At 42.4% G+C, this 26,606-nt stretch overlaps 1 protein-coding gene across 2 annotated transcripts; it reads right to left on the reverse strand.

The window, feature by feature from the left end:
• atp2a2a (ATPase sarcoplasmic/endoplasmic reticulum Ca2+ transporting 2a) lies at nt 1-24,827 on the reverse strand. Of its 2 annotated transcripts, XM_005746089.1 has the most exons (21): nt 24,262-24,827; nt 23,316-23,333; nt 23,128-23,210; nt 20,105-20,209; nt 19,090-19,228; nt 11,417-11,497; nt 10,852-10,937; nt 10,219-10,683; nt 7,844-7,932; nt 7,663-7,765; nt 6,628-6,759; nt 6,412-6,531; nt 6,098-6,316; nt 5,679-6,014; nt 5,307-5,527; nt 4,919-5,121; nt 4,734-4,819; nt 4,516-4,649; nt 4,284-4,401; nt 2,657-2,777; nt 1-649 (listed from the first exon to the last, which is right to left on the reverse strand). In XM_005746089.1, the coding sequence occupies exons 1-21, from the start codon at nt 24,377-24,379 to the stop codon at nt 636-638; spliced, it is 2,991 nt and encodes a 996-aa protein (XP_005746146.1). In that variant the 5' UTR covers nt 24,380-24,827; the 3' UTR covers nt 1-635. The 2 variants fall into 2 exon arrangements, with proteins under 2 accessions (XP_005746146.1, XP_005746145.1); XM_005746088.1 differs by lacking the exon at nt 1-649 and having other exon boundaries at nt 1,843-2,777.
• Between the last annotated feature and the right edge of the window lie 1,779 nt (nt 24,828-26,606).

Genomic DNA, 26,606 nt, shown 5'->3' on the forward strand with positions numbered 1-26,606 from the left:
TTAGTGTATGACAGTTTTAATTTTATTTACCTGAAACCAAAGTCCATGTGATACGTTGTACAATCATTTCTGAAAATACAGTACAGCAGTTTGGCAAAAAAATGCCAGTGCAGGGACCGCCTGCCGTTAAAAGGGTAAAACATCAGCATCGCTGCACACCTGCCTTCCCAGATTTGGCAAAAAAAAATCTGCTCATCTCAGTGTAAAGCAAAAAGCAAAATCTATTATCTCATAAAAGTATTTCCTTAGGAAAGATGAACTGTGTTTTTGAACTTATACATAATCTATTACATTTGTCTGGTAAAACAGATGGCTGACTGAGCAGACATGCACCATAGAATAATGTACAACTGACTGTACAAGGTACTAAGCTCTTAGTCTAAAATGAAGGCATGAGGACTGTATGGCAATCTAAGGCTCTTCATGCAGGAGGATGGAAGGACCGATGAGGCGGAACTGGCTAGTTTCTATCAGACATTCATTTATGGGCATTCTGTAAAAATGATGTGTGAACTTTCTGAGCCCCTGTCATCACTTCACTGGCATTCAGCTCTTGTAAGATGTGCTGAAAAACACACATGCACAACACAAAACCAAACCAAAGTTTCTGCTAGGAATTTACAGGAGAGATGGGCTTACTTGGACTTTGCTGTAAAGGGAAAAAAGAAAAGAAGAGGAGACAGGAAGAAACAGATCAATGGACACGAGAAATCACAAAACAAGGTAAAAAGCATCTGAGCAGCAGATCATTTCAATGAATTTCAGAGTAATAAAGGCCATGCAATAAAGGAGGGCAGAAGATTCATACAAATGCAGTTCAAAAAAGAAATACATACAACACCGTGTCCTGTAACGGTGTGGGGGCGTTTAAATGCCAGCATCTCTGCCAGTTGCCCAAACATGCTGCAAGCCTACATTCAAAAATAAGCGGCACCAGCAGTAACACTGAGCCCGTTTAAAAATGCACAAGGTTCCCATTTCTGCTCAGTGTGCATCTGGCACTTAGTGACATTATAAGCTCCTGTTTTTGTACCATTTAAAGTATTTACATGATAAAACACAAGGAGCAGTTATTGCTGTCATTTCGACACGAGCAATGACAGACTGACAAGCTGTGTGTGCAACCACCATACAGACGAGAGCGCGGCAGTAGTTAGCATGCACGTCAAAGTGTACTCACTCTGCAGGTAAATAGGGGGAAGGCGTGGGAAGAAACAACAGTTAGCTTTTCAAATTAAAAAACAAAAAACACTCTCTGGTCTATCAGAGCACGCATGCAGAAAGGCTACGCTTGAGTAAACGGGTGTGAATGTATGCAGGAAGAAATGAAATGTATAGAGTCTACTTCGTGTTCTATGTACAGATATACACACGCCTCCGACAGCAGCCAATCAGAGGTCTGAGCGCCTATCAAACCGTCCACGTTGTGCTCAGTTTGCAAGACTAACAGCTTCTTGGTGCCTTTTTACATATTCAAGTACAGTATGTGCACATTTTACATACATAAAGATTACTGTCGTTAACACACAAAATTAGGACTGAAACCTTAGAATGAATCTCAAAGATTTAACTTTAAAAAAACAAAACAAAAAAACAACAACAACCCAAAAACAACACCCCCCCCACACACACACACACAACACAGACAACACAGACAAATGTGTTTTCTTCAAGTAAATAAATTTAACAACAGGCTGTACCAAGAATTTACTCAAAATCAAGCTGGTAACATGTCTTTGTCCCCTCTTCCCTCAAATAACAGAGGAACACAAAAAAATATCTATCTATATCGAGATATAGATATAGATCTATATCTAGATATAGATAGATATATCTATATATAGATCGATATATCGATATATCTCTCTCTCCATATATATATATATGCACATTAAAATACATGTGAAGATTTTGACTCTACTGGTGCTTACCTCAACACTTCAAATGATCACATATGAAATGACAGCTTGGACAAATGGGTCATTATGGTCAAATCAGCAGCACTGAGGTAGCTGTGCTCTGCCTACTGCAGAAAATAATGAATGAGTACGATGCAAAATGTGATTCATGCTTGGGCAAATGTATTCTGCTGAAAGTCTTTGCCCCTAAATTAGTATTGAACTAAACTACGCAGTCCTCAGAAATCTCCATTCCCCAAATTATAAAATATTAATTATTACAGAATAGTAAATAAATTCTCTCTGTACAGCTCAACATGTCGCTCCAACGCAGTGGGCTTCTCTAGCTATTCTCAAAGGGGGTCAAAACAGAGAAAAGCACAATGGTAACATGGAACATAAATCATGTCGGTAAAATATTACTCGAGCACCGGCCACCCAAAAATATGTGCAAGTCTAAATGTACTTAACAGAGGCGTTCTGACAGCGGTTGGAGAAGGTGTAAATGCTGTTGCTGTAATTTGTTCCGAGTTAATGTAACTGTGTTAGATGTGTGCGTTAATGTCCACTTCACACTGGTGCACAAGGAGGGTAGTGTACTGGAGTCAGTCAGGGCCACAAGATGGCAGACACGTTAGTGTCGGTGCTGTAGATCCACAGCACCAGGGGCAGGGAGATGGCCACAAAGGGCCAGGAGATTCCCTCGGCGCATGCAGACAGAGAGCAGCCTTTGCTTGTCGGCTTCTCCAGTTGTTTACCGAATTCCAAGTAGTTCCTGGCCATAAACTTAAGCAGCTCGTCCAGGAGAATGACGGGCATCGAGATCTTCAGCACCATCAACCACTGGGTCATATCCAGAGGGGTGATCTGGAAGATGACCTGGGAGGGAATAAGCAAATAACTTACAGCTGCTTTTTAAAGAGAGCGAGATAAAGATTTATGAGGATTATCACCGCATGGGTAACACATAAAACTCTACCAATGTTTTCTACATGACCGTAAGAAGTGTGTGGTGACGTTTATTCAGCTTTTATAAAAACACACTGCTTTGTGATGAGCTCAGAGTCGATCGATCAACACGGCTCTTATGTCAGTACACTCAATGTGTAGCTGGACACAGGAGATGGTCAGCCTCAAAGATGGGAAACAGCGGTGAAGAGATCACCTGGGTGTTTATTCCCTACCAGATAAAATGTCTAACATATACAGAGTTATGTTTTTTTATGTTGGTGGTCCCAATAATTTCTATGAAGCATCTGAAAATGTAGGGCAGTCAGAGAGTACTGTACTGTCATCAAATTCATCAGTACTGGTGTAGTATTGATATTTCTTTCCAAAAAACACAAATTTACATTTCAGATGAAAATGGCTCTATCTGGCATCTGCTGTTTTAAATAATCCTTAAACTTCCAAAGCCCATCCTGACAACACCCAGTAATCACAGGTGGGCCATCCACACCCCATCCCTCGCTTGTAAGTGGCTCTAACTATGGAAAGTATACTAATGGATATTCATCCTCTGCAGGAGTTTACACTGCTATTTACTAATTATTTATTTTTAAATGTTGGCACATTGTTTAACACGTTGCTTTTAAAGTCTGTAAAGTACCAGCAGACTGCTCTCTCTCCCTCCAAACCAGCAGTCATATCCCTCTCTTGCACTTGCATTGCCTCAGCTCTGAGAGCTTCATCTTTGGCCATTCTGAAGCTGAAGCCAAAGGCTCTAATCAGTTTGGCCTGGATACAAATGGTACTTCACCACACTGATGTCCACTTCAGAGGATTATGGAGGGAAAGCCCTCCATGTCCAAAGATCCCCCTGTGGCAGCGGTGCCTTGTGATTCTGTGTTGCTCATCATTTTTCACTTTAGATGTTACAGAGAAACTGGCCTCACATATCCACGCCTGCTCCATCCCACATTTTTAATGTTCAAAGCTATGCAGCCGGTAACGTTAGCCTGAACTGGGAGTGAATTTCCACTTTAACCTCCTAAGACCCAAACTCTTTCATGGCATGCATTTTTAATTTCTCTTTGCTATTTGGGCTGATCGGGACCTGATGAATGTAAAAATAAAGAATTATCTTTTTAGCCAATGTAGTTTCAGAGAAGAGGACATCAGGCCCTCGTAGAGCAAAAGTTAGTGTTGTGGTCTAGACAACCCAAAATGTGATGTCCATATGTGGACACCAGGTCCTAGGAGGTCAAATAAAGTTATTTGGATCTGTTTCCCCCCCTCATGCTCCACCTTTCAAGGTCATTTTCCCCCCAACAAACAATAATAAATGGCCACTAGAGGGCATCAAAATCCACATAAAGACCAAAACTGCAGCAGACAGATCACTTTGACTTGTGCCAATGTCATCATCTTATTTTTTAAACTTACAGGCAGAGGTTCCACATAGAGGATGAGGAAGTGGAGAGACATGGAGAGACAGATGGCCCCTAGCAGCCAAATGTTCTCCCAGGGAGGCATCCGCAGCAGGGACTGGTTCTCTGACAGGCTGGACAGGAGGGAGCGCACAGATGGTGGATCTGGTTATACAATCTGTCTATCATCGTGTCATTGCAAATGGTTCTTTCATGAGAACTCCTCCACTCTTTAAAAATACCCTTACCTGTTCAGAGCATTGCACATCTCAATGGTGACAAGCACGGACAGGGCCATGGTCATCGGGTAGGGTGACTCAAACACGTGGCAGTCCAAGCCATCAAACTCTGGGTTGTCTGGGCCACACTGGAGGAAGTGGCTCTGTGTGGAGGAAGAGGGGAGAGTGAGGGGGAGGCAAAGAGCGGAGGGAAGCTGAAGGATGTTCTCTCAGACAGACGTACTTACCAGCTGGTACAGAGTGACCTGCGGTCCATCATCAGAGATTGTAAACCACCACGCAGCAGCTCCCACAGTGGCAGCACCTACGTAGCCTGGAAGCAAAGACAGCAAAATCATCATATTACTCACTGGATGTACTGCAGGAAAAAAAAAAAACAAGACAGCTCGAATCCTGCTCAATTTTAGTCAACCTCCAATAGCCAGATATCTGAAGAATAGCCAGCCAGAAATCAGGGGCTCCTTAGCATTGCGAGGAGGCTTCTCCATAATGTCCAGATCTGGGGGGTTGAAGCCAAGGGCGGTGGCAGGGAGGCCGTCTGTCACCAGGTTGACCCAGAGCAGCTGGACAGGAATCAGGGCCTCAGGGAACCCCAGAGCCGCAGTGAGAAAGATGCTGTCAGGAGAAACTATTCCAGTCAGAAAGTGCTAATGATAAACTGGAGCAAATATGACCTTAATATTATCAACAGCATTGCTGTGTGAACGTAAAGCTGTAAAACGACGGCTTTTTTTCTCAGCTTCATAAAAAACAGAAGACTGAGCAATAAAGAGCTCTAATCTCCTCTGAAGAAGACTCACCAGACGACCTCACCCACGTTGGAAGAGATAAGGTATCTGATGAACTGCTTCATGTTATTGTAAATAGCTCTGCCTTCTTCAACGGCGGCCACTATGGAAGAGAAGTTGTCATCAGCGAGGACCATCTCAGAGGCTGACTTGGCCACGGCAGTGCCAGAGCCCATAGCGATGCCGATCTCTGCCTTCTTCAGCGCAGGGGCATCGTTCACCCCGTCACCGGTCTGTACACAAACATGTTCTTTATAGCAAGTGTTGCCTTTTTCTTCAGTAACAACAGCAAATCAACCCAATCAACACAACCCTTACAAAGCCAAGAGAATGAACCATTCACGCAGAAATGGGCAGTTTTGATCAGTACGACAAACTTCATACCATAGCAGTGATTTCATCGAATCCTTGCAGGAACTCAACGATCTTGGATTTATGTGAAGGCTCGACGCGCGCAAAGCAACGCGCACAAGTCACAGCCTCCCTCTGGGCATCGAGTGTGAGCTCATCAAACTCCCGTCCAGTGAAAGCCATGTGCTCAGTATTGTCCTCCTCGGTCAGGATGCCGATGCGGCGGCAGATAGCCACAGCTGTGCCCTTGTTGTCCCCGGTGATCATGATGACGCGGATGCCAGCCTGCCGGCACAGTTTGATAGAAGCAGCTACCTCCTGTCTGGGAGGGTCCAGCATGCCGACACAGCCGACAAACGTCAGGTCAGACTGGACACAGAGACAAAGATTCAAATGAAAGTCTGCTCCTGAAAAGAATGTGCTACAAGTAGATTACGCAAATGTATATCCACCTCATACTCGATGAATTTGGCAGTGTCAGACAGTATCATGTCCTCCATTTTTGGTGGGCTGTCTCGTGTGGCCAGAGCCAAGCACCTCAGGGTGTCGCGACCTGTCCCGTACTCACGGATAACAGACATGATCTTTTCTTTGATGCCTTGGCTGAGGGGAACTTTGCTGTTGCCAACTCTGACATGAGTGCATCTCTCGATGACTCCCTCTGGGGCTCCCTGTGAGGAAGAAGAGAGGCATAAAACATTAACAACACAGCAGAAGACTGCAGCGAATGCAGATCGAACATCTGCACGTATTACACTGGGTATACCTTCACAAACATTTTGCCCATGGTAGAGCGGGACTTGTTTGGGCTGCAGTAGACAGACATGGACTTCCGGTCTCTTGAGAACTCCAGGGTGAACTCCTTCTTCATCAGCTGTTTGATCACCTGATCAGACAAAGAGACAGAGAGTGAGAAAAAGCTGCTGAGCACGAACGGTGGGAATGTGCAGCGCATGCAAGTGAGGGAGCTGATGTCACTCACTGAGTTGCAAGCATTGGCTCTGTCAATCTTTGACAGGTTGTGAACTTCAGTGTCGAAGACATTCATCTTCTCCACCAGACAGGTCAGCGCGGTCTCCGTGGCCTCGCCGACCTTCTCGTACACCCCCTTCACCTGAAACATCCAAACTTTCACTCATTTCTTTTCTAAAACATCTTAAATTTGCCCAAAGACTGTGCATCAAAGGATTTAGCCATTGTTAAGGCTACCAGTAGTTGTTTCGATGATGAGTGAAGGGAAGCTGTGACATTGTGCTACATTCCTGCTCATTAATCTTTGTAGACGAATAAAGTGTTTATTCACCTGGCAAAATATAGTGTTTTCCGTCATTCACGATACCTGCATGATGGATCTCAAGCCTTAATTACTCACTGTGTTTAGCTTACACACATCTTTGCCAAATGGAGTGCGACTGCTTTGGTGATTTCAGTGCCTTTGTGAGCTCGAGGGATACACTGTACAGACCCGTTTATGAGCTGAAGTTGGACGATCCATGCTAGCAACCATTGCTTTGTTTTAGTTTGCCTCATTAATTCATCATGCTGGAGTTTGCAGTGTGTTTTTGCATTTCTTCCAAACATCATTTGCCCATAATCTGAAGTATTGCAAATGATCATGACTGTTCTGAATGTCTGTTATTTGTAGTATATTACTAATATCAACGGAAAAGTTGTGATTGGCTCATGCGGGTGTCATCAAGCAATGATTTGTGTAGCACTAGACTTTGGTTTGCGTTCTGTTGGTGTAGCACACATGACCAGTATCACTCGGTTGTGCTCATTTAGTTGTGGGATGCCAAAAATCACAGCTGAGATTAAAATTTGATGAATTTTTCAACCCTGGAAGCTACATCTATCTTTCATATACAGTCTATAAGCGAACATAAAAAGATTATTTCACTTAAATCCAAATGTACAGAAGGGTAGCAGCAAAACAGGCAGTCATATGTAATCGTTTTCCCCCAGAACTGAAAACTGCACTAAAACACATAAAATAAGCAGCAGGAAAGGTGCAGACCTCGTTGAAGTCCAGCGAGGAGTCATTGCACAGGGCACAGATTGTGGCCAATTCAACCAAAGCATCATAGTGGGAGGATTTCACTGGTTTACCATCCTGGTACCTGAGGACAAGTACAGAACATCATGTTTCCATGTATTTAAGGATCTGCCAGTTATGGAGAAGCTATAAAAGTACTCACACTTCACCCTCGGGGGCGTAGGTAGAACCTGTGATGGTGAACTCTGACAGAGAGCAGCTGTCCCCTTCAGCTTTGTTGACAATGAACATCTGGAAATGAGAAGAGTCCATGGGACATTAGAAGACATCACACAGATCATGTTAGTGTTTGACTGAAATACCAGAGTCTTTATTGTCAAACCACAAAACCTCCAAGTGAACTCGAATACATTAAAGGAAAAAAATAAGATTATATTATTAGGCTCTTTGCAGATGATGCTATTGTTTGTCTGTTATCCTAGAAGACTTTGGCAAGTATTCAGGTTGTGAATGAAATCTAACAGAGACTCAAAATCCTTTCATTAAATGAATCTTCTGAGCAAAAAATGAGAGAAAAAAAAAGATGAATTGGAAGGTAATAACAGTCAAATATCTAGGAGCTGTGATAGTAAAATAATTTAAGATAATTAAAACAAATTACACCCAGATTCAAGATTCAGGGAGATTGAAGCCCAACCACTGCCTTCTATCTGGACTGGCACAAAAACTGAGGTGATGAAAATAAATGCATTGCAGAGATTTCTTTTTCAATGCATTCCTCCACATCTGATCTACAAATGCAGATCAAGACGTGAGGCATGATTATTTTGATTTATTTGTGCTGAGAGGGGACCAAAGCTGAAGACCTCTTGAGTTAAGGAGACGCTGTAGCTAAAGTGAGATTCTTAATGCGGACGATTCCCTTTGTGTCACACAAGATGAAAGATATTTTTACATATACAAGAAATATTCAGAGGTTAAAAAAGCAATAATCAAATTAGTATATTATATAAAAATATAATTTACACCAACAGAAAAACATTCGTTTTTGTGACCTTTTGAATGAGGAAGCAAACTTCTTCATATTCTTCAAAGTTAGCCTATGAAAAACTAAAAGGCTAAACCAGAAACAACTGGGGGAGACAACTTTAAAAAAACAAAACAAAACAATGAAAGCACTCAGAACCTGAAAAATCACAGCGGAGAACATGAACACTCATCCACAGACTGAAAGCAATGGGGGGATGTGGTCGGAAAAACTTGATTTGTTTCTTTATTACAGCTCATATTAAAAGTACACAATAACTGTTGCAGCAGAAAAAAATGACAGTAAATTGGCTGCAACGTTAGAGTGTGTCTCTGTGAGGGGCAGGCTGGGTGGCCTGCTGCCTAATGTGAGAAAAGGCTGTTTAGTTTCTCTCCATAAGTAAACAGAAGAAGCTGCCAGGGAGCCTGACTAAAGAGAGAAGCTGTGCCCAAAAGGAAGACGCCGCAGTGCCAGGCCTACTCCCGCAGGAAGCTTTGATCATTTCGCTCACTCACAAACAAAGATGTACAAAGCCACACAGTATACACACAAACAGGGCTAGACAGAGGCTGCTTATATCAGAAAATGGATGAAGACAATCAGCAAGCCCTCCTGCAACGACTAGCCAGACATAAAATCCTGGCACTGCCCTGCTGCAGTATATTTAGAGCAAACAGGCAATCCATTAATTATTTCAGTAACCAGTTGAACACTTTCAGGAATGATCGTGGCCTGTCAGAAAAGGATTTAATAAAAAGGACGTACAATCACAAACTACATTTAGGCTGCATGAATGTAGATGGTGTTTTTGCTATGTTGTTATTATTTATTGTACAATGTTGGGTGCAAATGTATATCTGTAATAAACGATTCAAGTGAATGAGACGTTGCTTTTTATTAGTAACCATGAGTGTAAAGTCAGTGAGCACACCTCTTTAAAGGCTTTTGTTTGCATGTCCCGACTCTGTGTGAATTACGATAAGTCACTACAGTAACTGCAGAATCACAAGACTATTTAATCACGGCCAACTCAATGTGCAGGGACTGAAACAACTGACAGTAACTGTAAATGAATGCCACCCTTATTCAGGCTGTGCCAAAGTTCTGAGACAGCAGTGAACAGACAACTAAAGGGGATTAAACTTTAATAAATGCTGAAATGTCCTTTTTATGTGGGGCCAAGTAGCACAGAGGTGCCACTCACACAGAGAGAGAGAGAGAGGAAGAGAAGAAAAAGAAACTACAAGCTCACTGCTTTGCAGCTTGGTGACGCAAGGTCAGTTATGCAACAGCAGTAGTGTAAGTCATCTAACTGCTCGATGCAGATTAGAGCAGTGAAAGCGAGCTGCCTTCTCGCTCAATAACCAGAAACTACCATTTCTCTGCTTACAGAGAGCATTAGCATTTTATAGATAAATGGAAGAAACTGCTGTCACCTTATCCAAACATAAAGTAGGGACAACAAATACGACAAAGGACTGACGACCAACCTGCTCAGTAATGCAAAAACACCGTTTCTGTGTGTGTGTGAGGGAGAGAGATAAACTCACTCTGCAAACAGACATCTGGTTGGTTGTCAAGGTTCCTGTTTTGTCAGAGCAGATGACAGAGGTGCAGCCCAGAGTCTCCACAGAGGGCAGGCTGCGGACGATGGCGTTCTTTTTGGCCATGCGGCGAGTGCCCAGGGCCAGGCAGGTGGTGATGACAGCGGGAAGACCTTCAGGGATGGCAGCCACAGCCAGCGCCACAGCGATCTTGAAATAGTAGACAGCTCCACGGATCCAGGAGCCTCCGTGGACGGGGTCATTGAAGTGTCCGATGTTGATGATCCACACGGCGATGCAGATAATGGAAATGACCTTGGATAGCTGTTCGCCGAATTCATCCAACTTCTGCTGCAAGGGCGTCTTCTCCTGCTCCGTGGCTGCCATCTCGTCACGGATCTTACCAATTTCTGTGTTAACGCCAGAGGCAACAACCACACCCACAGCCTTCCCTGCAGCAATGTTGGTACCCTGAAAGAACATGTCACATACGTGTTGGCTCAAGTGCAACTGATATCATCGCGCACATCCTCAAATAACAGAAACTTGTTTTTCCAGGAAGTGTACGGAAGCTAAACACATAAGAAGTAATAGGAATCAGCAGGATGTGTGTGATAACTCATGCAGACTCGGGCTTACAGAGAAGAGCATGTTCTTCTTGTCTTGATTGACGGCGCGAGGGTCAGGCACGGGGTCGGTGTGTTTGATGACAGAGACAGATTCACCTACGAGGACAGAGGAGGGTTAAACCGGCTTGCATTCTTCTGTAGATGATTTAAGGAAGAACACTCAGCCAGTCGTCTCCACAGGCAAATCTGCAGTGCTGGTTATTCATCTTTCAGTGATGATTCACATGAATGTCTCAGAGGAAAAAGGTGTTAAGTGGGAAGAGCGTCACAGCAGACCTCTGGGCTCATTCTGTTCATCAGTTACTCAAAGCGACCAAGTTGAATTTTTTTTTTTGACCATTTATTCAGACAAACTGACTGACCTCGGTTTAACTTACTTTAAAGGCTTTGTGGTGATACTTGTGTTTTAGCTTAAAAAAAATGAATTAACAATCTCATAGGGCAGTTATTCTAAGAGAATAAAATAACATTTGTCATTAGGTAAGCTTTAGTCTGTCCATTACTTAACAAGGATTAGCATTCAAATAATTAAAAAATGTCAACTTTGATGTCTGCCATCAGCAAAAATATCTTACCAGTCAGGATGGACTGGTCTACCCTGAGGGTCGTGGATTTGATTGAACAGATGCGGATGTCAGCGGGCACCTTGTCTCCAACTACAAAAAGCAGATCCATAATTAGAGAGAGAGGAAAAACCCATACAAATAAATATGAGGAGAACAAATACAAATATCAAACCAAAGATAATGCTACTGAAAATTGTTACAAATCATCTAAAGTTGATTAATTATATTAAAAGATTTAGAGAAAATACATTGCAATCTATGGATAAAAGGAACAAAACTGACAGCAGTAGTTATCTTTGGGCAATTATGAGGAGCTACATTGGAAACAGACACTTCTCTCTAGAGGCAATAACTTCATGGCCTCAGGAAGAAACTGTTAGTGAACCCAGTTTGTTGCTGCATCCACAAATCCCAGTTAAAACTCATTACATGTAATGTAAACCAGATTCAGAAATGCTGCCACCTTGTCTGGGCCTGAGCTAATTTAAGATGGACTGGAGCAAAGTTCAAAACTTTCCTCTGATCTGATTAAACCAAATATTAAATGAGTTCCACAAACTATGGACATTAAATGCAAGAAGAGTGGAGCATACAAGTTAAAGTCAACATCTGTGACAGGGATGGGTGAATTAGTGCGCAAAGCCTGGATGACTTGTGCATCAGTGAAGACACCACTGAAGCTGCAATTAAGAAAAGGTCTTTTTCAGTGAAGTTCTTGCCTATTTCAGGAAGATAATGTAAAACCTAGTATTGCACATCTATCATCAGCATGGCTCAGCAGTAAAAGGTTTATTAAAAAGAATCATCCGATTTCAAAAGGCTACATCTTAAGTAACGGACATAGAAGCTTGTGGTAAATTTTTAACATATATGGCTAAATATGAACTTTCACCTACAAAACACTGCAAACATCTATGCAATACTCAAACTTGTCCCATACTTTAGTGAGCATGTCTGGAGTAACTGCAGCTCAACCTACTCTAACAGCACATGTTTTGATCGCTGCCAGTTAATATGCTGTTTCCCTGTTATAAGAGCATCGATGTGCAGGGGCTTGTGTCTTCTTCAGGGCGTGACAAAGGCAGACATAAATTCTTAGGCAGTGAATCAGTCACTTCGCTAAAGCCTACCTCCAAACGAGTTCCAGGATACATTCAAAGCTAAACGATTTAGCATGTGAGAGAAAGATTTCAATCACACATCCAATCAAAAAACAAAAGCTAACAACAAAGGAGAAAGGGCACTCTTAACTCCCCACCCATGCATTCCTTGTACAGTACCATTTGTGGGTGGGTGTACTGGCCAAATGAAGATTTAACAGATGAGAAGGTGTTTATTTTCTACAGGCAGTAACTCTGCTTTAGAGTAAACTAAATTTATGAACCACAGCTCACTATAGCGTGGTTGTTATGCCTCACAGCAGCAAAGGAGTGCTGCCATTGGTGTAGGAAAGAGAAGGAGAACCAAAGACAGAAGGAAATGAAGGACTTGTGAGCCATAAAAGGCTAGTCTCAAAGGAAATGGCCAATTTGGGTACATCAGAACTGCAGTGACCCAATTCAGCTTCCTAATCTTACATAAAGGCAATGGAAACTGGGGAAATGGCTCAGGCTATGGCACAGTTCTGTGGGTGTAGTCTACTTATACAGGCCTACTTAGTTAAAAATGTAAATTGTGTCACATTGTTACAAAAGACTCCTTGAATACAATATAGCTAGAATCCAGGAAACGGCACTAGGCTGCCAAATATCTAAGAATGTAACAAAACATCTAAACAAGGCTGAAGTGGAAACTCACCCAAAAACAAATAGTGATTTTTATCAAATGTACCAGTGTCCAGATCCAGACTGAGGGAGACCGGTATTGTATGGCTAAACCAGCCTTGGCCTTGAAGGAGGAGAGGGGGGAAAATAGCAATGGGACCACTGACGCATGCAGCCAAAAAAGGAAAAAGAATTTCAACCTGTTTCCCAATCTGCTGATCTGGTTTAAATGTGGCCCTACGATGGCAGACATGTTCTCATCATTGCCACAGGAAGAGACAGGCAAGATGCAGAACACAGGAGCAACTCGTCTGCATTACCTTGGAGTTTCTTATAGATGTTTGGAATAGAAGCTGCAAACATATTTTATGAGTGCATCTATACAGTCTAATCCAATGCAGACCCTTGCTCTAGTTATGTGTACTCCAGCCCCCTGCTCTGTGAAGGTTGATTTCTCACTGGGAGGCATGACCCTATGTAAAGTTGGATGATCATCAACTCATCCGAGTGCCAGAAACACTCATCTGTCAGCAGGCACTGGCCAATTAAGGCAGACAATGAAAGGATTTCTGAGAAGACAAATGTTGAGCTCAGCTGCATCTTTAAACTATCTCAATGTGGAAACAGACGTGCAATGGAAGATTTGCTTATGAGAAGGTCACGCACCTGAATCAAATGGCCTGACACAGGCTGAAAGACATTTCACATTAGAAACCAAAGGGGAGCTTTCACAGAACAATGTGCAAACCAGAGACCGTGAAATGTCAGTGAAATTCACCGACTTGTAGCAATGGCAGGAGAAATAACCATTAGCAACATGAAGTTAAACTTTGAGCTAAAGAATTGAAGCGACTACCAACAGGGACAGCTATACGAGGGCAAGGAATTCATTACACGGGTAACTATGCAACCAGAGCCTGGAGCATCCAGCGACCAAATGTCAGCTACAAATCAATGAGCAAAACACTTCACATACAGCTGAAGGCTGCCCCCCTGAATTCACTGTCCTGGTTACACAGCTGTAACACTTTACTTCAATTATAGATGTCAAATAATTTCATTAGAATTGAATTAAAGAATTGCCCATACCTAACTTTTACTCAAACTTGCATCCTTTCTGGCTGTGTAACACGTCCTGTGTCACGTCATTACTTTCAAAGAAATACAAACTTCTTAAGGAGTGCTGAGCCAAGACACCAGGAGCTAGAGGGCCAGCCTGCTAACAAAGGTTCCTACCGATGTTCTCATGCAAAGTAACCAGTGCTCTGTGACGCCGTGACACACTGGACCTGTCTTGAGGCTGTGTTACACTGCAGGCCTGCTCTGGTGAAGCGAGTATATATCATCTGTCCCTTTGTGTCAACATCCTACTTGGTAGCAGTCCAAGCATTTCCAGAGGCATGACCACGTCTTCACCTCAGGGCTTGCCAATGGCTCAAACGGTTTGCAAATTTAACGGTGGCGAAAGCTAAGACCTGGTGATACATCGCCACCAATATGACTCCCAGAGGTGCCTTACAAACAGAACAGGCAAAGCAATGACTGAACTGAAAGTACCAGCTTTGACTGGCACTTGCACCTGCTGTGCGTTCAGGGACAGCGAGTGGTTATGCTGGCCAGGCTTCCTTGGGGCCGGCCAGGAGGCTACATGTGCTGATGGCAGCTGAACAAAAGCCTGAGCTCCTGTCATGTAGAGTGGGCTGTTTCAGAAGAGTCAGCAGGCAAAGCTTAATGCAGCTTTCCAGCACATCTCTGACTAACTACCTCACCGTCTGCATTTACATATTTATGCAAACTGATCCGGTATTAGCAAATGGTTTATAACAGATAAGCCGCTAACCTTTCATTGAGTTTAAAAGTTTGCTACTCTATTTGGGACCATCAATGGAAGAAGTCCAAAGCAGGGAAACCTAACCGACTCAGTCTCATTTGTGCAAGTTTACTTTTTGCAAGGACAGTTTGTTGTACCAATGTCTCCTTTGCCCTTTGGCCATTGCACTAGCACATTTCCAGAGTAATGGGTGAGATTCAGTTGGGTTTTTTCCCTGATCAGCAAACAAGACCTGAGTAAGTGATGTTTAGTTAGCTGCTGCCTGGTGAGAGAGATATGAATATAATCTAAGAAGTGACATTTTTCTAACTTCCTGCTTCTGTGTTGTCACAGATGCAAAACACGTGTCAAGTTTTGACCCCGGTTATGCAAGCACCATCTCCACACTGTCTCCCTGGGATCTCTGCTGCTCTTTGTCTGGTATGAATCTTAAGCAGCAGCAGCTGGCTGGAGCTCTTCATAGCATGCAAGTGTTTCTCTTGCCATAGTAACAAATCTTATCCCAGGACCAGGAGCACTAAAGTTCCAGCCAAAATTAGCCAAGCAGAGGATGGTAGGAATTCCATATGTTTGGCATTGCAAATTTAAATTGGAGCTGAGAACAATGCCATATCAGGTACTGATCTAATAGATCCAACCATAATAATAATAATTTACATGAGTATTTACCACAGCCTACTTCAAACATGCAAAGATGTGGACATTTAACTCACTGCCATCGAAAGAGGCCAAGACGTATACAAAAAAAAAAAAAGAAGTACAGTTTGTATATGGGCTTTAAAGCTTGAATCAATAAAAGGTGACACGAGCAAACAAAAGCTCATTGGTGACATCATCAAAGCGGTTCCTTAAAGTCTGACATCTCATCCCACCTTGAACCAGTTCTGCAGTATTTAATGTGCACTGGTCCCGGCCTTCCCCGAATTTAAATACTGCGCATAACATGTACAGGCCTGCTTCTATCGCTTCATCTTACATCAAAGACTGCTGCTGCTAATTTCCCAGGTGTTTTTCTCATATTTTTATGTTAGTAATTCAGCATGTGGAAGTACTGAGACACTAAAATGTTATTTACTAATTAATTAAATAAATTATACATTTAATTACTATTTATTTTACAAATAAAAATGTTATTCTACATTATTCTTTTTAACCTGCTTTGTCTAGTTCATTTATTTGTGTGGTTTATATTATTTCCCCCTCATTTATTCTACAGTAATGCTATTTTTAAAACTTCTTACAGCTTTGTTATCTGTTTTTAATTATTATTATTATTTTATTTCTCTTTATTAGGATTTATGTTTGCTCCGTCTTAAAGGGCTCATCAGTCTTCAATGAAGCATTTTGAACTGCACGAACAGATTCCCAGCCGTGAGTGCGGTTTAGGTAAACAAGGTAAACAAGGCACCTTAAGGCAGCTTTGTTACACGTGATTTATTCAGACACTTCCATGCATACTCCTATCAACCCAAGCTCAACCAGTGCACTGCTTAGTTTGAATGAAACCCCTGTGACCCTCCTGGACTACATCAGAGGGTTGAGTTTTTTGAAGTCCGCTACTCCGGCTGGCAGGATGAAACCATTTCTCTCAGCCTTGCTGAAAAGTCAGAAGCCTCTGCCAAAAGACAGTCCCTCAGTGACATCGGACGATTGCCAGACCACATTAAATGCCACATACTATCCATGGTGTCTGGAATCTCAGTGGAGGGTGCCGGTGCTGATGGGCAGGGTCCCTGTGCATTGAGCGTGATAGGGCGGTTTGGTTATTCACAAAGCACTTCCCTATAAGGTCATCTCTCTCTAGCACAATAGGAGCAGATGAGAGATCCTCCCCCTGCACTCCCCTCCACAAGCCCAGACTCCACAATTTCACAGGCAACAGGGAACAAACACACTGAGCTCTGCCGCTCTGAGAAAAGGCAAACATCCAAATCTGCAAACCCTTAAGGGGCAGCTATTACGCTCATTTCCAGCTCCATATTTTTTATTCTTGGACTCTTTCAGAGTAGCTTTGCATGACTCACATTCAAAATGTATTTATTTATATAGCTCATACTGGAGCTTGGTTGAGACTCTCAGCTCATCCTGTCTGAAACCAGTTGTTTAAGATCCCCCTCCCCTCACAAACACAAGCTTTGTACGCCTGGTGGATTGGGCTTCTGTGCTTACAGCTAGAGCTGCGTACCTGAGCTCTCCATATCTTAATATGGATGGATGAAAAATATCTTTACATATTCACCTCACTGATGTCATAATAGAGCCAAAAGCCGAAAAAAGGTTTCAATTGAGTGTTCAGAGCAGCAAGTAAACTGACAGCTACATGCAAAGGACTTCAGTTCAGTGGACTTCACGTTATCTGACAATGTGACTTTTTAGGGATTAGTTAGGTTGAGCGATGTCAGCATTTGCTCGTTTTAAAACCGCTTCATATTTATGCTATAGTAAATGTCTGATTAATAAAATCAATCACAAAAATCTACTTTAGATAAACGTCTGAAAAATGCATTTAACAGAACGTAATCATCTCCACTGTATGTTCAGTAAGAGTTCATCTGTGAGGCTGATAAGCGAGTAGGAGGCAGCGTTTAAACACACAGCGGCAGCAGCCTCACAGAGAGCCATGCAGTTTGGCTGCTGGTTATTCTTCTCACGGCTGAGGCAGCCACAGAGGGTTCATCTCTGTGTCCTCTATCGCAGCTCAGCTAAGCAGCCTCCCAGCCAGCATCTGCGTCATCACAATCCTCCTCTGCATGGCAAAGGTCACTTTGGAGCTTCAGGAAAATATTATTCATTAAAAAAGGGAGCCTGACAGGAACCATTGTAAAGGATAGTTGGCGGATCAAGCGAGTAAGTAGAGCTGATGAGCAACTCCTGACTGTGGGATAAAGCATCCAAGTCGTCTCCCTGCTGGGTTGCGCTCAAGCTGCTGACAGCAAAGCCTCCAGCTACCTTCATCAAGAGTTTTTAAATAACTAGGTCTCTAATATGCGAGAGCATCTGACTCACAAGTTTCTGTTTTAACCGGAGCCAAAAATTGAACTCAACTTCTTATGAACCTAAATTAACATGTCATGATTAGCACTGTCAAGAAAGTAATTTACATATAGTATAGAAACATATCCCAACTAGAAGGATATGCGATGTTAAAATGCAGATCACTCCTACTTTCTGTGCCCTTGTCAAGGTCACTCAGGAGTCCCGCTGAACACTGTCCCACGTCACCTGCTGTACCAATGTTCCCCCCCGAGCAGGAGGGGAGGGGAAGAGGCTGACACCTGTCATCTTCACGACTGTCATTGCCTCTATAAATACAGCATTCTATAATCCATAATGAAAGCTAAAAATAAAACCCACACGATGCACCAAAACGCTAAGCATCACTTGAGGGGCTTAGGTTCAAACAGAGTATCAGGACAGCGTTTGAAGGACTCATTACCCCGTACACGCGTTCCCGTTCATCCCTCTGCAGTATTACATACGTTTGTATGCCGTAGGGGAAACTGCACTATTAAAACCAAAGCCTTACATCCTGAGGATTTCAGCTGCTGAAATGCGCTGACTGCAGGGTGGGAAAGTGTTGAGTTGGGATGACACTTTAGAAGCTTTGCAAGCTCACACGCACAGTTACAGTAAGTGGGCCTTAACAGCATGTGTGCGCAGCCCTTTGAGACAATGGGTTAATAGGAAAATCTCAAAATACATCAGCCTTACAGGGTGAGTCACCGTGCTGCTGCAGTGGCACTTGGGGATGGGGGAGGTCTGAGCATGTGCTAAATAATACATGTCCATACCTGGACTCATATGACCTGACCATTACCTGAAGCAGAGCCAAACACAGACGAGGTGCTATCTTATGAAAACACCAGATGTCTCTGATATTAAAAAAAAAAAGCCATAAGGAAAAATAGTCTTTCAGAGTGAAACTGTGGCATTAAATTGCCAATTTTCTGTGAATTTCAAGGTTTATTTCTATCATGTTCATGTGATGCCCTGATGCTTCTTTTATGAGAGAGAGAGGTCTGTCAAAGCCAAATCTATTTTTTCCTAAACGACGCGTATAAAAGCATTACAGATGCAGGTCAACTTACCAGCAACCTCCACTATGTCACCAGGCACGATGTCTCTGGCCTTGATCCTCTGCACAGTTTTCCTGTCCTGTCGGTACACTTTCCCCATCTCAGGTTCATACTCTTTAAGCGCCTCGATGGCATCTTCAGCATTGCGCTCCTGGTGAGAAGAAGATGAGATTCAGGGCAAATATTTCTGAGTTGCTCTACAGCAAACTATCACGATTGCAGAAAGCTGGACACTTCCTTTGGAGGGGCACTGACTGTTCTCGCCGGATGTGCGTGCATCTCTCCTCGGGTTGTGTTTGGGGACATTTAGGTGTTAAGTGTATTAAATGTTCTCATTTTCCAATCTTACTCTTCACCAGCAAGAAAAACATCACTCAAACCCACACAGTTTGAAAATAAATAAATAACTAGAGAAAGGCTGCTGATGAAAACCGGCAGCCTGTTCCTTTTGAATAGGAAGTCTTCTTTGAGACAAAAATAACTTTCAGTGCAGTGTTTTTCTGCATTGCCTGTGAAGTTTAATGGTAAAACCTCCAACTCACAGCGGGGCTGTAACGCAGATACAAGGAATGTTTAATTAAACATGCAGTACTGTTACGTAGATTTCAGTACTCGAGCCTCTGAAGGAGATCGGGAACCCAGTTTGAGCTTGTTTTTTCATTTTGGATGATCAGATCATGTTGCACTGGATTACACTGCACTGGACGCAGGATCAAACTGATAGGGGTTATTAGTAAACTGATAAGGGATATTTATTTTTTGAAGTCTGTCACATTGGTGGCATCTGATTTAGCTCGGCTTTATTAGGATTTTTTCCCTCACACTGACACGCCTTCAATACTAATATAACTGTAGTTTAACACATTGCTTTGAAATGCTAAAAATACCACATTCATATTCATGAAATTAGATTTTTTTTCAACAAAAATGCACTAAACCCTGATGATATTCAGACAGTGCTCAAACTGTCCAAAAACAGAATTAAGTACGAATAAAAATGCAAAGCCGTGATTCGCTATGCTCTCACCTGCCACACGCCGACGATAGCGTTTGCTATAAGAATGAGTAGAATTACAAAAGGCTCCACAAATGCGGTGATAGTTTCCTCTCCCTCCTCAAACCAGGCCAGGACCTGAAAGAAGTCAAATAAACCATCAGTATTTATTAGACATTTCACAGAAAAGAGAGCTCCCTGCCTCGTGCTTGCATATAGCACAGCTCCATCTGTCCAGAATCAACCTTACATCATCATCATCCTATGACCAGAAATGTGTTTTGTAAGGTCACCTTAGACCAAATACAATCTTGAGTTGAAGTGAGCTTTTGTGTCAGTTTTTCGGGGAAAACAAAAACAAAACTCTGCTCTCATCCAAGAGAAGTCAAGTGTCTCTGAGTACGACTGTTACCACTGCGGCTTCACAAAAAGAGGACAAAATCCAGAAAGAACTAACCACGGTTTTTGCATGGAAGAAAAAAAAACTAAAGCTCACATCTCTGATAAAACTTGACTGGTTATTTCTTTCAAAAAGAGATCCCTTTTTAATACTGCCGTGTTGATTTTATGTGAGGATTTAGCCATCTGCCAGAATCTTCACATTAAACTCTGAGATTATTAATAATTTAGGATCATCAGCAGCATATTTTTATACAATATCTGGGAGAAAATAATATCCCATCACACGGCTAAAATCCATACATGTCATATCATCCCTGAATACAACACATTCTTGTCCTCAATTTAAAATGGAATAACAATGTTCAGAGTTTTGTTGTAAACAGCAGACCTTTAAAATTCCTAGTTAGGTTAGAAACATTAGAAATGGATTTATTCTATTCATTGTGAGCAGCTGGTTATATACTCATATGCACAGTGGATTATAAACATACATACATTGTAATTACTGGTTTTTGCTGTTGCTCTGAAAGCTATAAAGCTTGGCTAAGCTGTATATGGACAGAGGCTACTTCATGAGTAATTCATTCAATAATGCAAACAGGTGGCTGTGGAGAAAGCTGTGGGGTTAACACGGTCAGACCTCCATTAAGTTAACACTTTTTAAGCCTGTCAATTTTACTTAATTCACATCACGAACACCAAAGGACCAGTCTCAACATTGTTACACGCACACTCAAAACTGCCAGGAAAAGAATTACAGTATATTGACCCGGAGTCTCATTTGGCTTGCTGTTCCTGAGAAAACGGTCTTTAAATTACTCTGTCTGTCACAAGCAATTAGTTAATCTGCCATAATGTATAAAGCAATCAACCTCAGTAAGACCCAAGTGTCTGACTGCAGTGGATGCCAAAGACCTTTGAATGGCATAATTCAAAAAGGCAAGCATAATGCTTTAATAGCTCATCTCAACACAGAAGTGCTTATAATGCGCTATTGTATGTCATGGCATACAATACATGTAAAGATACTACTCTAACCAGCTACCCTCTTCATTTTAATATAATGGCAATCTGCTTGTCGATGAATTGATTAGTAAGAAAATAGCAAAGAAATGTTAACTGTGGTGTGTTAGAAACCAGAGTAACCTCTTCAAACATTAAATCCATCCATCTAAAATCCATACACATTTTTAATTAATTAAAATAATAATAACTAAAATAATACACTCTGAAATACTCAGACCAGCCCCTCTGACATTGCTGCCATGTAATTGGCTGATTAGATATTTGCATAAAGAGCAGCTAAACATGCAGCAGGCGAATGTGAATCACTCATCCAAGCACATTCTTCTGGATATGGTTTTTAGTTTTCTAAGAGGTTTGATGGTTATATACACATTAAATTTACACCGACGCTGGTGTGCACTTCTGTCTGATAGAGAGCCCTCCCACTGAGGGGTGAGGAACCAAATTTGGTCTCGAGTGGTGCTCTGCTCCACTGTCAGACAGCAGCGACTGACACCTCTGTATCACCTGACACCACTCTTACCAGCTCTCTCTCTCTCTCTCACACACACAGGCAGCCTCAGTTATCAAAGTCTTCTTCAGCCATCTGTTAAGTTAGCAGTCATTTATAGAATTAAATAGCAAGGATGAATCTTTGCAGTGCTAAAGACTGCTTTAAAAAAAAAAGAGAAGAAGAAAAAAGCACGACCATATCTGACAGCAAAATGTAGCAAAATAAAATGCTTTTATTTTTATTTTACTCAATTTAGCTTTTGGGAGCAGATCAGAGAACATGTTCTTATTTACTTGTTACATTTTATCTAAACACAGTAGAAGAACTTAAGAGACAAGAAGAGATGTGCAAGGTAACCATGATTCCACCTTTGACATAAAAGATTGTTTTAAAAAGTCGCTTCCCTGCAGCTGACAGGTACATTTCATAGGCTACAAGCTGCATGGTGGATCTATAGTTTATATCATGTGGAAATGTTCACTTCATTTAGCTTATAAATTGGCTCAGACACATGGCAGTGACGCTGTTATGCAAGTGTAAGCCATCAAACATATATCCATGTAGCATTGGATGCCTGCGGCCCGGACGAGACCGAGTGCAAGTTATTACACAGCAGTCACGCTTGGCGACTCAAATGTCTTACTTGGCACATGGTGATAGCAACTCAATGCTGCTACTGCTGTTGTCACCATTCCTCAGACGGGCTGCTAGCCTTCTCAGCTGTTTAGCTCCCATATGTGAGTGTAACCATAGGCACGTTATACAAACTGAAGACGTTCACACTTCAGCACTATGCACTGAATAAATAATGTGCTGCCATTTATGACACCGGGCTTTATAATAATCCCATCTGCGGCTTTGGCTTCATGTAAACACTTTCAGACAGAGGTGGAAAGAGGAAGCTATTTGAGGGATGTGAAAAGGTTTCTTCTGACTTTAAGATTAGCACATCATCACGCGGACACGCAGGGGGTGACAGCACAGGGGAGTTAACACTGAGAATAAAAAACTAAGAAGCTCAGCTGAATTTCGAGAAGAAGCCCGCAATTCAGTTTCAGCTCACTGAGCTTGGGATGAGATGACTGAAAGCAAGTCTGTGTGGTACATTAAAACAAACGCTCTAGCATATACTTACAAAAGATATGCATGCAGCCAGCAGAAGAATTCGAACGAGCAAATCTTCAAACTGTTCGAGGACGAGCTCCCATAAAGATTTCCCTGCAAAGAGAGGGAGAGAGAGAGGAGGGAGTGAAAAACAAGCCAATCGCAGAAACTTGCCAGCATAAAAATGATGGGAGTGGTGTGAGTGACAGCAGTGATTACCTTCCTCCGCTGGTAACTCTGTGTGTGGGTATGCGGTTGTCAATCCGGGGATCATACAGGAAGCAGGCAAAGAAGAAAAAATAAATAAATAAGTAATATATGAACACAACAACAACAAAAAGTTTCCCACTTGAGAAACAGCAACTCTCTGCATGTTTGTGAGCGTTACTTTCATAGCTCTAAATCTCAGGCACATTTAGGTGTCAAAGCCACCAGCTTATTCTCAGTTTCATGTGAAAGAAAAAGAGGGGAATTTCTGTATGCAGGCCTCTGTTTGACTGTTAAACCCATGAAAGAAATCACACTGCAACTATTTAATACTTTTATATGCAAGACCATATGTTCTAGCGCCAACAAGGGTACATAATTTACATCAGTGATGCTTTATTACACAGCAGGAATAAATATTTAAATAAAAATCCAATCAGTGCAAAGGTCAAAGTGAGCTAGAAGGAGGGAATACCGTCCATGGCCTCCCAGTTGATATTAATATAAAACAGCTGTTTAAGCCTGGGACAAGAGAGATTAACTTTGGCAGTGTTGGTCCAGTAAGCCTGTACCCACTGCTCAGTGTCCAGTGCACATGTATTACAGTTTGCTGAGGAACATTCAACAGGGTTACCGTGTGAAACTACCGCGCCACATTTCCCCGCTGCTGTCAGCAGCGTGGCCGCGATCACAGGCGGCTCACGCACTGTTACCGTGCACAGCTACGGCCTCTGAGTAATGATTAACTCGTTACTGTGTAAAACACGGGAAACCCTCGAGGTGACGTCAGCCAAATCACCATACGGTCTGATGATGATGCTGGCGACTTTTACCCCGCATATCAAAAACTGAGCTCGCGCTGCCCACGCCACCGTGACATGACACTTTCACGCCGTGTCTCGTTCGCAGCCGCAGCGTTTTTGTTTTTCCGTCGCTTTGCGGTTTTTAGCTGTCGTACCGTTTAGGCCCCATTTCTCCCGCTGTCGTTTCACCTCGTCCAGGGAAAGTCCTGTGCTTTCATTGACGCTGAAATAACTGTAAACTTCTTCCACACTCTTCGTGTGAGCGTTCTCCATGGCGGATAGACGGCTCCTTCTCACTCAGCTGTACCCGAGAACACCGGTGGAGGATACCTTGTGGCTCCCTACCCTGTGAGGACTTTTAGAGCAGCGAGGACTTTGTCAGCTCGGATAGCTATCGGCAGCTACTGACAGAGGTGTAACGTGTCCCTTTCTCTTCTCGGCCCCTCTTAAGATTTCCTTCACGACGGAAATTTTGTAGACAAATTCCTCTTCCCCGCGTGGTTACTGTGCGCCTCCCGTTATGTCCGAAAATAGTGGGAAAGTGTCTGCAGCAGCGTCCCGTGCCGAGGACTGCATTCACCCGGTCCAGTCCTCCTCTGTGCTCCCGTGCCGTACCCTGCCTCACCGTGGCGCAGCTCTCAGTGGCTTCACGCGCTGCCGACAGTCTGGTTTTATCAAAGCGCCTCACTGCTGCCCCTCTTCCCTGCGCTGCATGTGGACTCATATCATTGGACGACCGCGTCAGCTAAGGAGAGCCGGAAAAAAACCGGAACATAACCAGGAAATGAGAGGCCGACATACCGGGGGGTTTGTTTTATGTAAGCCGTGAAGATTGGGTCACTTCGTACAGTGTGTAGGGTCACTATGCATTCATTTTAAGTGTTTCATATTGCCCGCCACGTCTTCCTCAGTGTACCTGGCAGGTGACACTGTTATAGTGGTGTGACACGTGACGTCCTGGAGCTATCAGTTGGCTTTATACGGCTGACAAGTTATTCCTTAAGATACCCTTCCACCGCTTCATGAATGTCCAAGTTGAAATAGAGGCGCATATATATATATATATGTATAATGTGTGTGTGTGTGTGTGTGTGTGTGTATAAAATGTTTAATAGTTTAATAGACAGATTTTTCTGGGGAAAGGTTTAACAACTTGTTCAAAAACAAGTCGAGAATAGACATTACTACGGAAGAGGATTAGGGCCACTGGAAAAAAAAAAGAATTCTGACTTTAATCTAGATTAAAGTCAGAATTACAATAAAAACACAACATCAGAAATTTATTATAATATTTTGACAGAAACATGACATTTCAAGGAGATTTCTGCAGCAGCAAAGGTGGTGGTTTTGCTTTTTAAAATCTTTTTTAAGCATTGGCGATTATATACATGTCCTCTCAATGTCCTTTTCATTCAACACTGAACATGGGCAGCCCTGATGGTCCTGTATTAATAAAAAATATATATAAACAGGTAATACGAGGGGACGAGCAAGAGCTTAAGACTGAAAGTAAAGACGCCTTTTTGATTTTTTTTCAGTTTAAGTCTTAAGTAAATATTACCACAATTTCACAAATATGATATTTAATTACCTAAAAAAAATCATTCCACATACCTTTTTAGTTTTTATTAACTACAATAATCTTGCAATGCTCTGCCCAAATGTGCTTATACAGCTTTATAGGCAGCTTCATGCAGACAGAATGAAGGCATCCAAATACAAAAAGTCCATTGCTCGTTTAATGTATCACCGCTTTAATTAGAGAGAGAAAAAAGGATGGAATTGAGATGGTCTTAGAAAATTGGAACATTTATTTACACCAGCTAGTAGCAGAGACATACCAATACCACAAAAAAAAAGGTTTAAAGTGAAAGGTGTTTGCAAAACAAAGGTCCAATTTTCTGTAAAGGTGTAAAAGGATCCCCCGCCCTCCTCTGGGGTCTTCAGAGGGTAGTGCTGTCAGATGTTTTACAGGACTGGCGTGCATCATCTGTTAATGTCTTAATAAGGTCCCAAGAAGCACAAGGTGTTGTAACAACAATAACATGGCACCAGCCAGCTGGACATCAAGCAGCCTTTTACAAAGCACACTTGATCCGTTTGGCACAAGGGCCACTAACATTGGCTGTCAACAGCAGATTAAGTTCCTGTGGGAGAGGGGGAGGTCGAGACCCTGAAACATCCATGAAGACATTTGCTGGGAATGACGTGTCACACTCAAAAGTCAGCGGGCAGACGTGTGTGTCGTGTTACCTGCTAAAAAAGATATGAATCTTCATCATCCAAATAAAAGTTTTTCCCTTCAGATATGATGCAAAATTGATTCATGGTGAAAAAACAAAACAGAACAAATGAAGGCAATGAATAGGACAGACCAACTGCTCTTTTAAACTCCAACAGTCTACATAGCTTTCCTAATTTACATTCATATATTTTTCTCTGTCACAATGAAAACATGAGTCAAAATCATTATTAAATATATTTAATAGAAAAACACAGG

This window comes from Pundamilia nyererei, unplaced genomic scaffold (assembly GCF_000239375.1).
Source record: "Pundamilia nyererei isolate P.nyererei 1_Seehausen unplaced genomic scaffold, PunNye1.0 scaffold00172, whole genome shotgun sequence".
Lineage (NCBI taxonomy): Eukaryota > Metazoa > Chordata > Actinopteri > Cichliformes > Cichlidae > Pundamilia > Pundamilia nyererei.

What these genes read in the sequence shown, in the direction of transcription:
- atp2a2a (XM_005746088.1), bottom strand. Translation starts at nt 24,379, where the DNA reads ATGGAGAACGCTCACACGAAGAGTGTGGAAGAAGTTTACAGTTATTTC. An exon ending in CTATCGTCGGCGTGTGGCAG is followed by an intron (nt 19,229 to 20,104) that starts GTGAGAGCATAG and finishes TCTTCTCACCAG; the next exon opens with GAGCGCAATGCTGAAGATGC. An exon ending in ACCAGATGTCTGTTTGCAGA is followed by an intron (nt 7,933 to 10,218) that starts GTGAGTTTATCT and finishes TCTCATTTCCAG; the next exon opens with ATGTTCATTGTCAACAAAGC.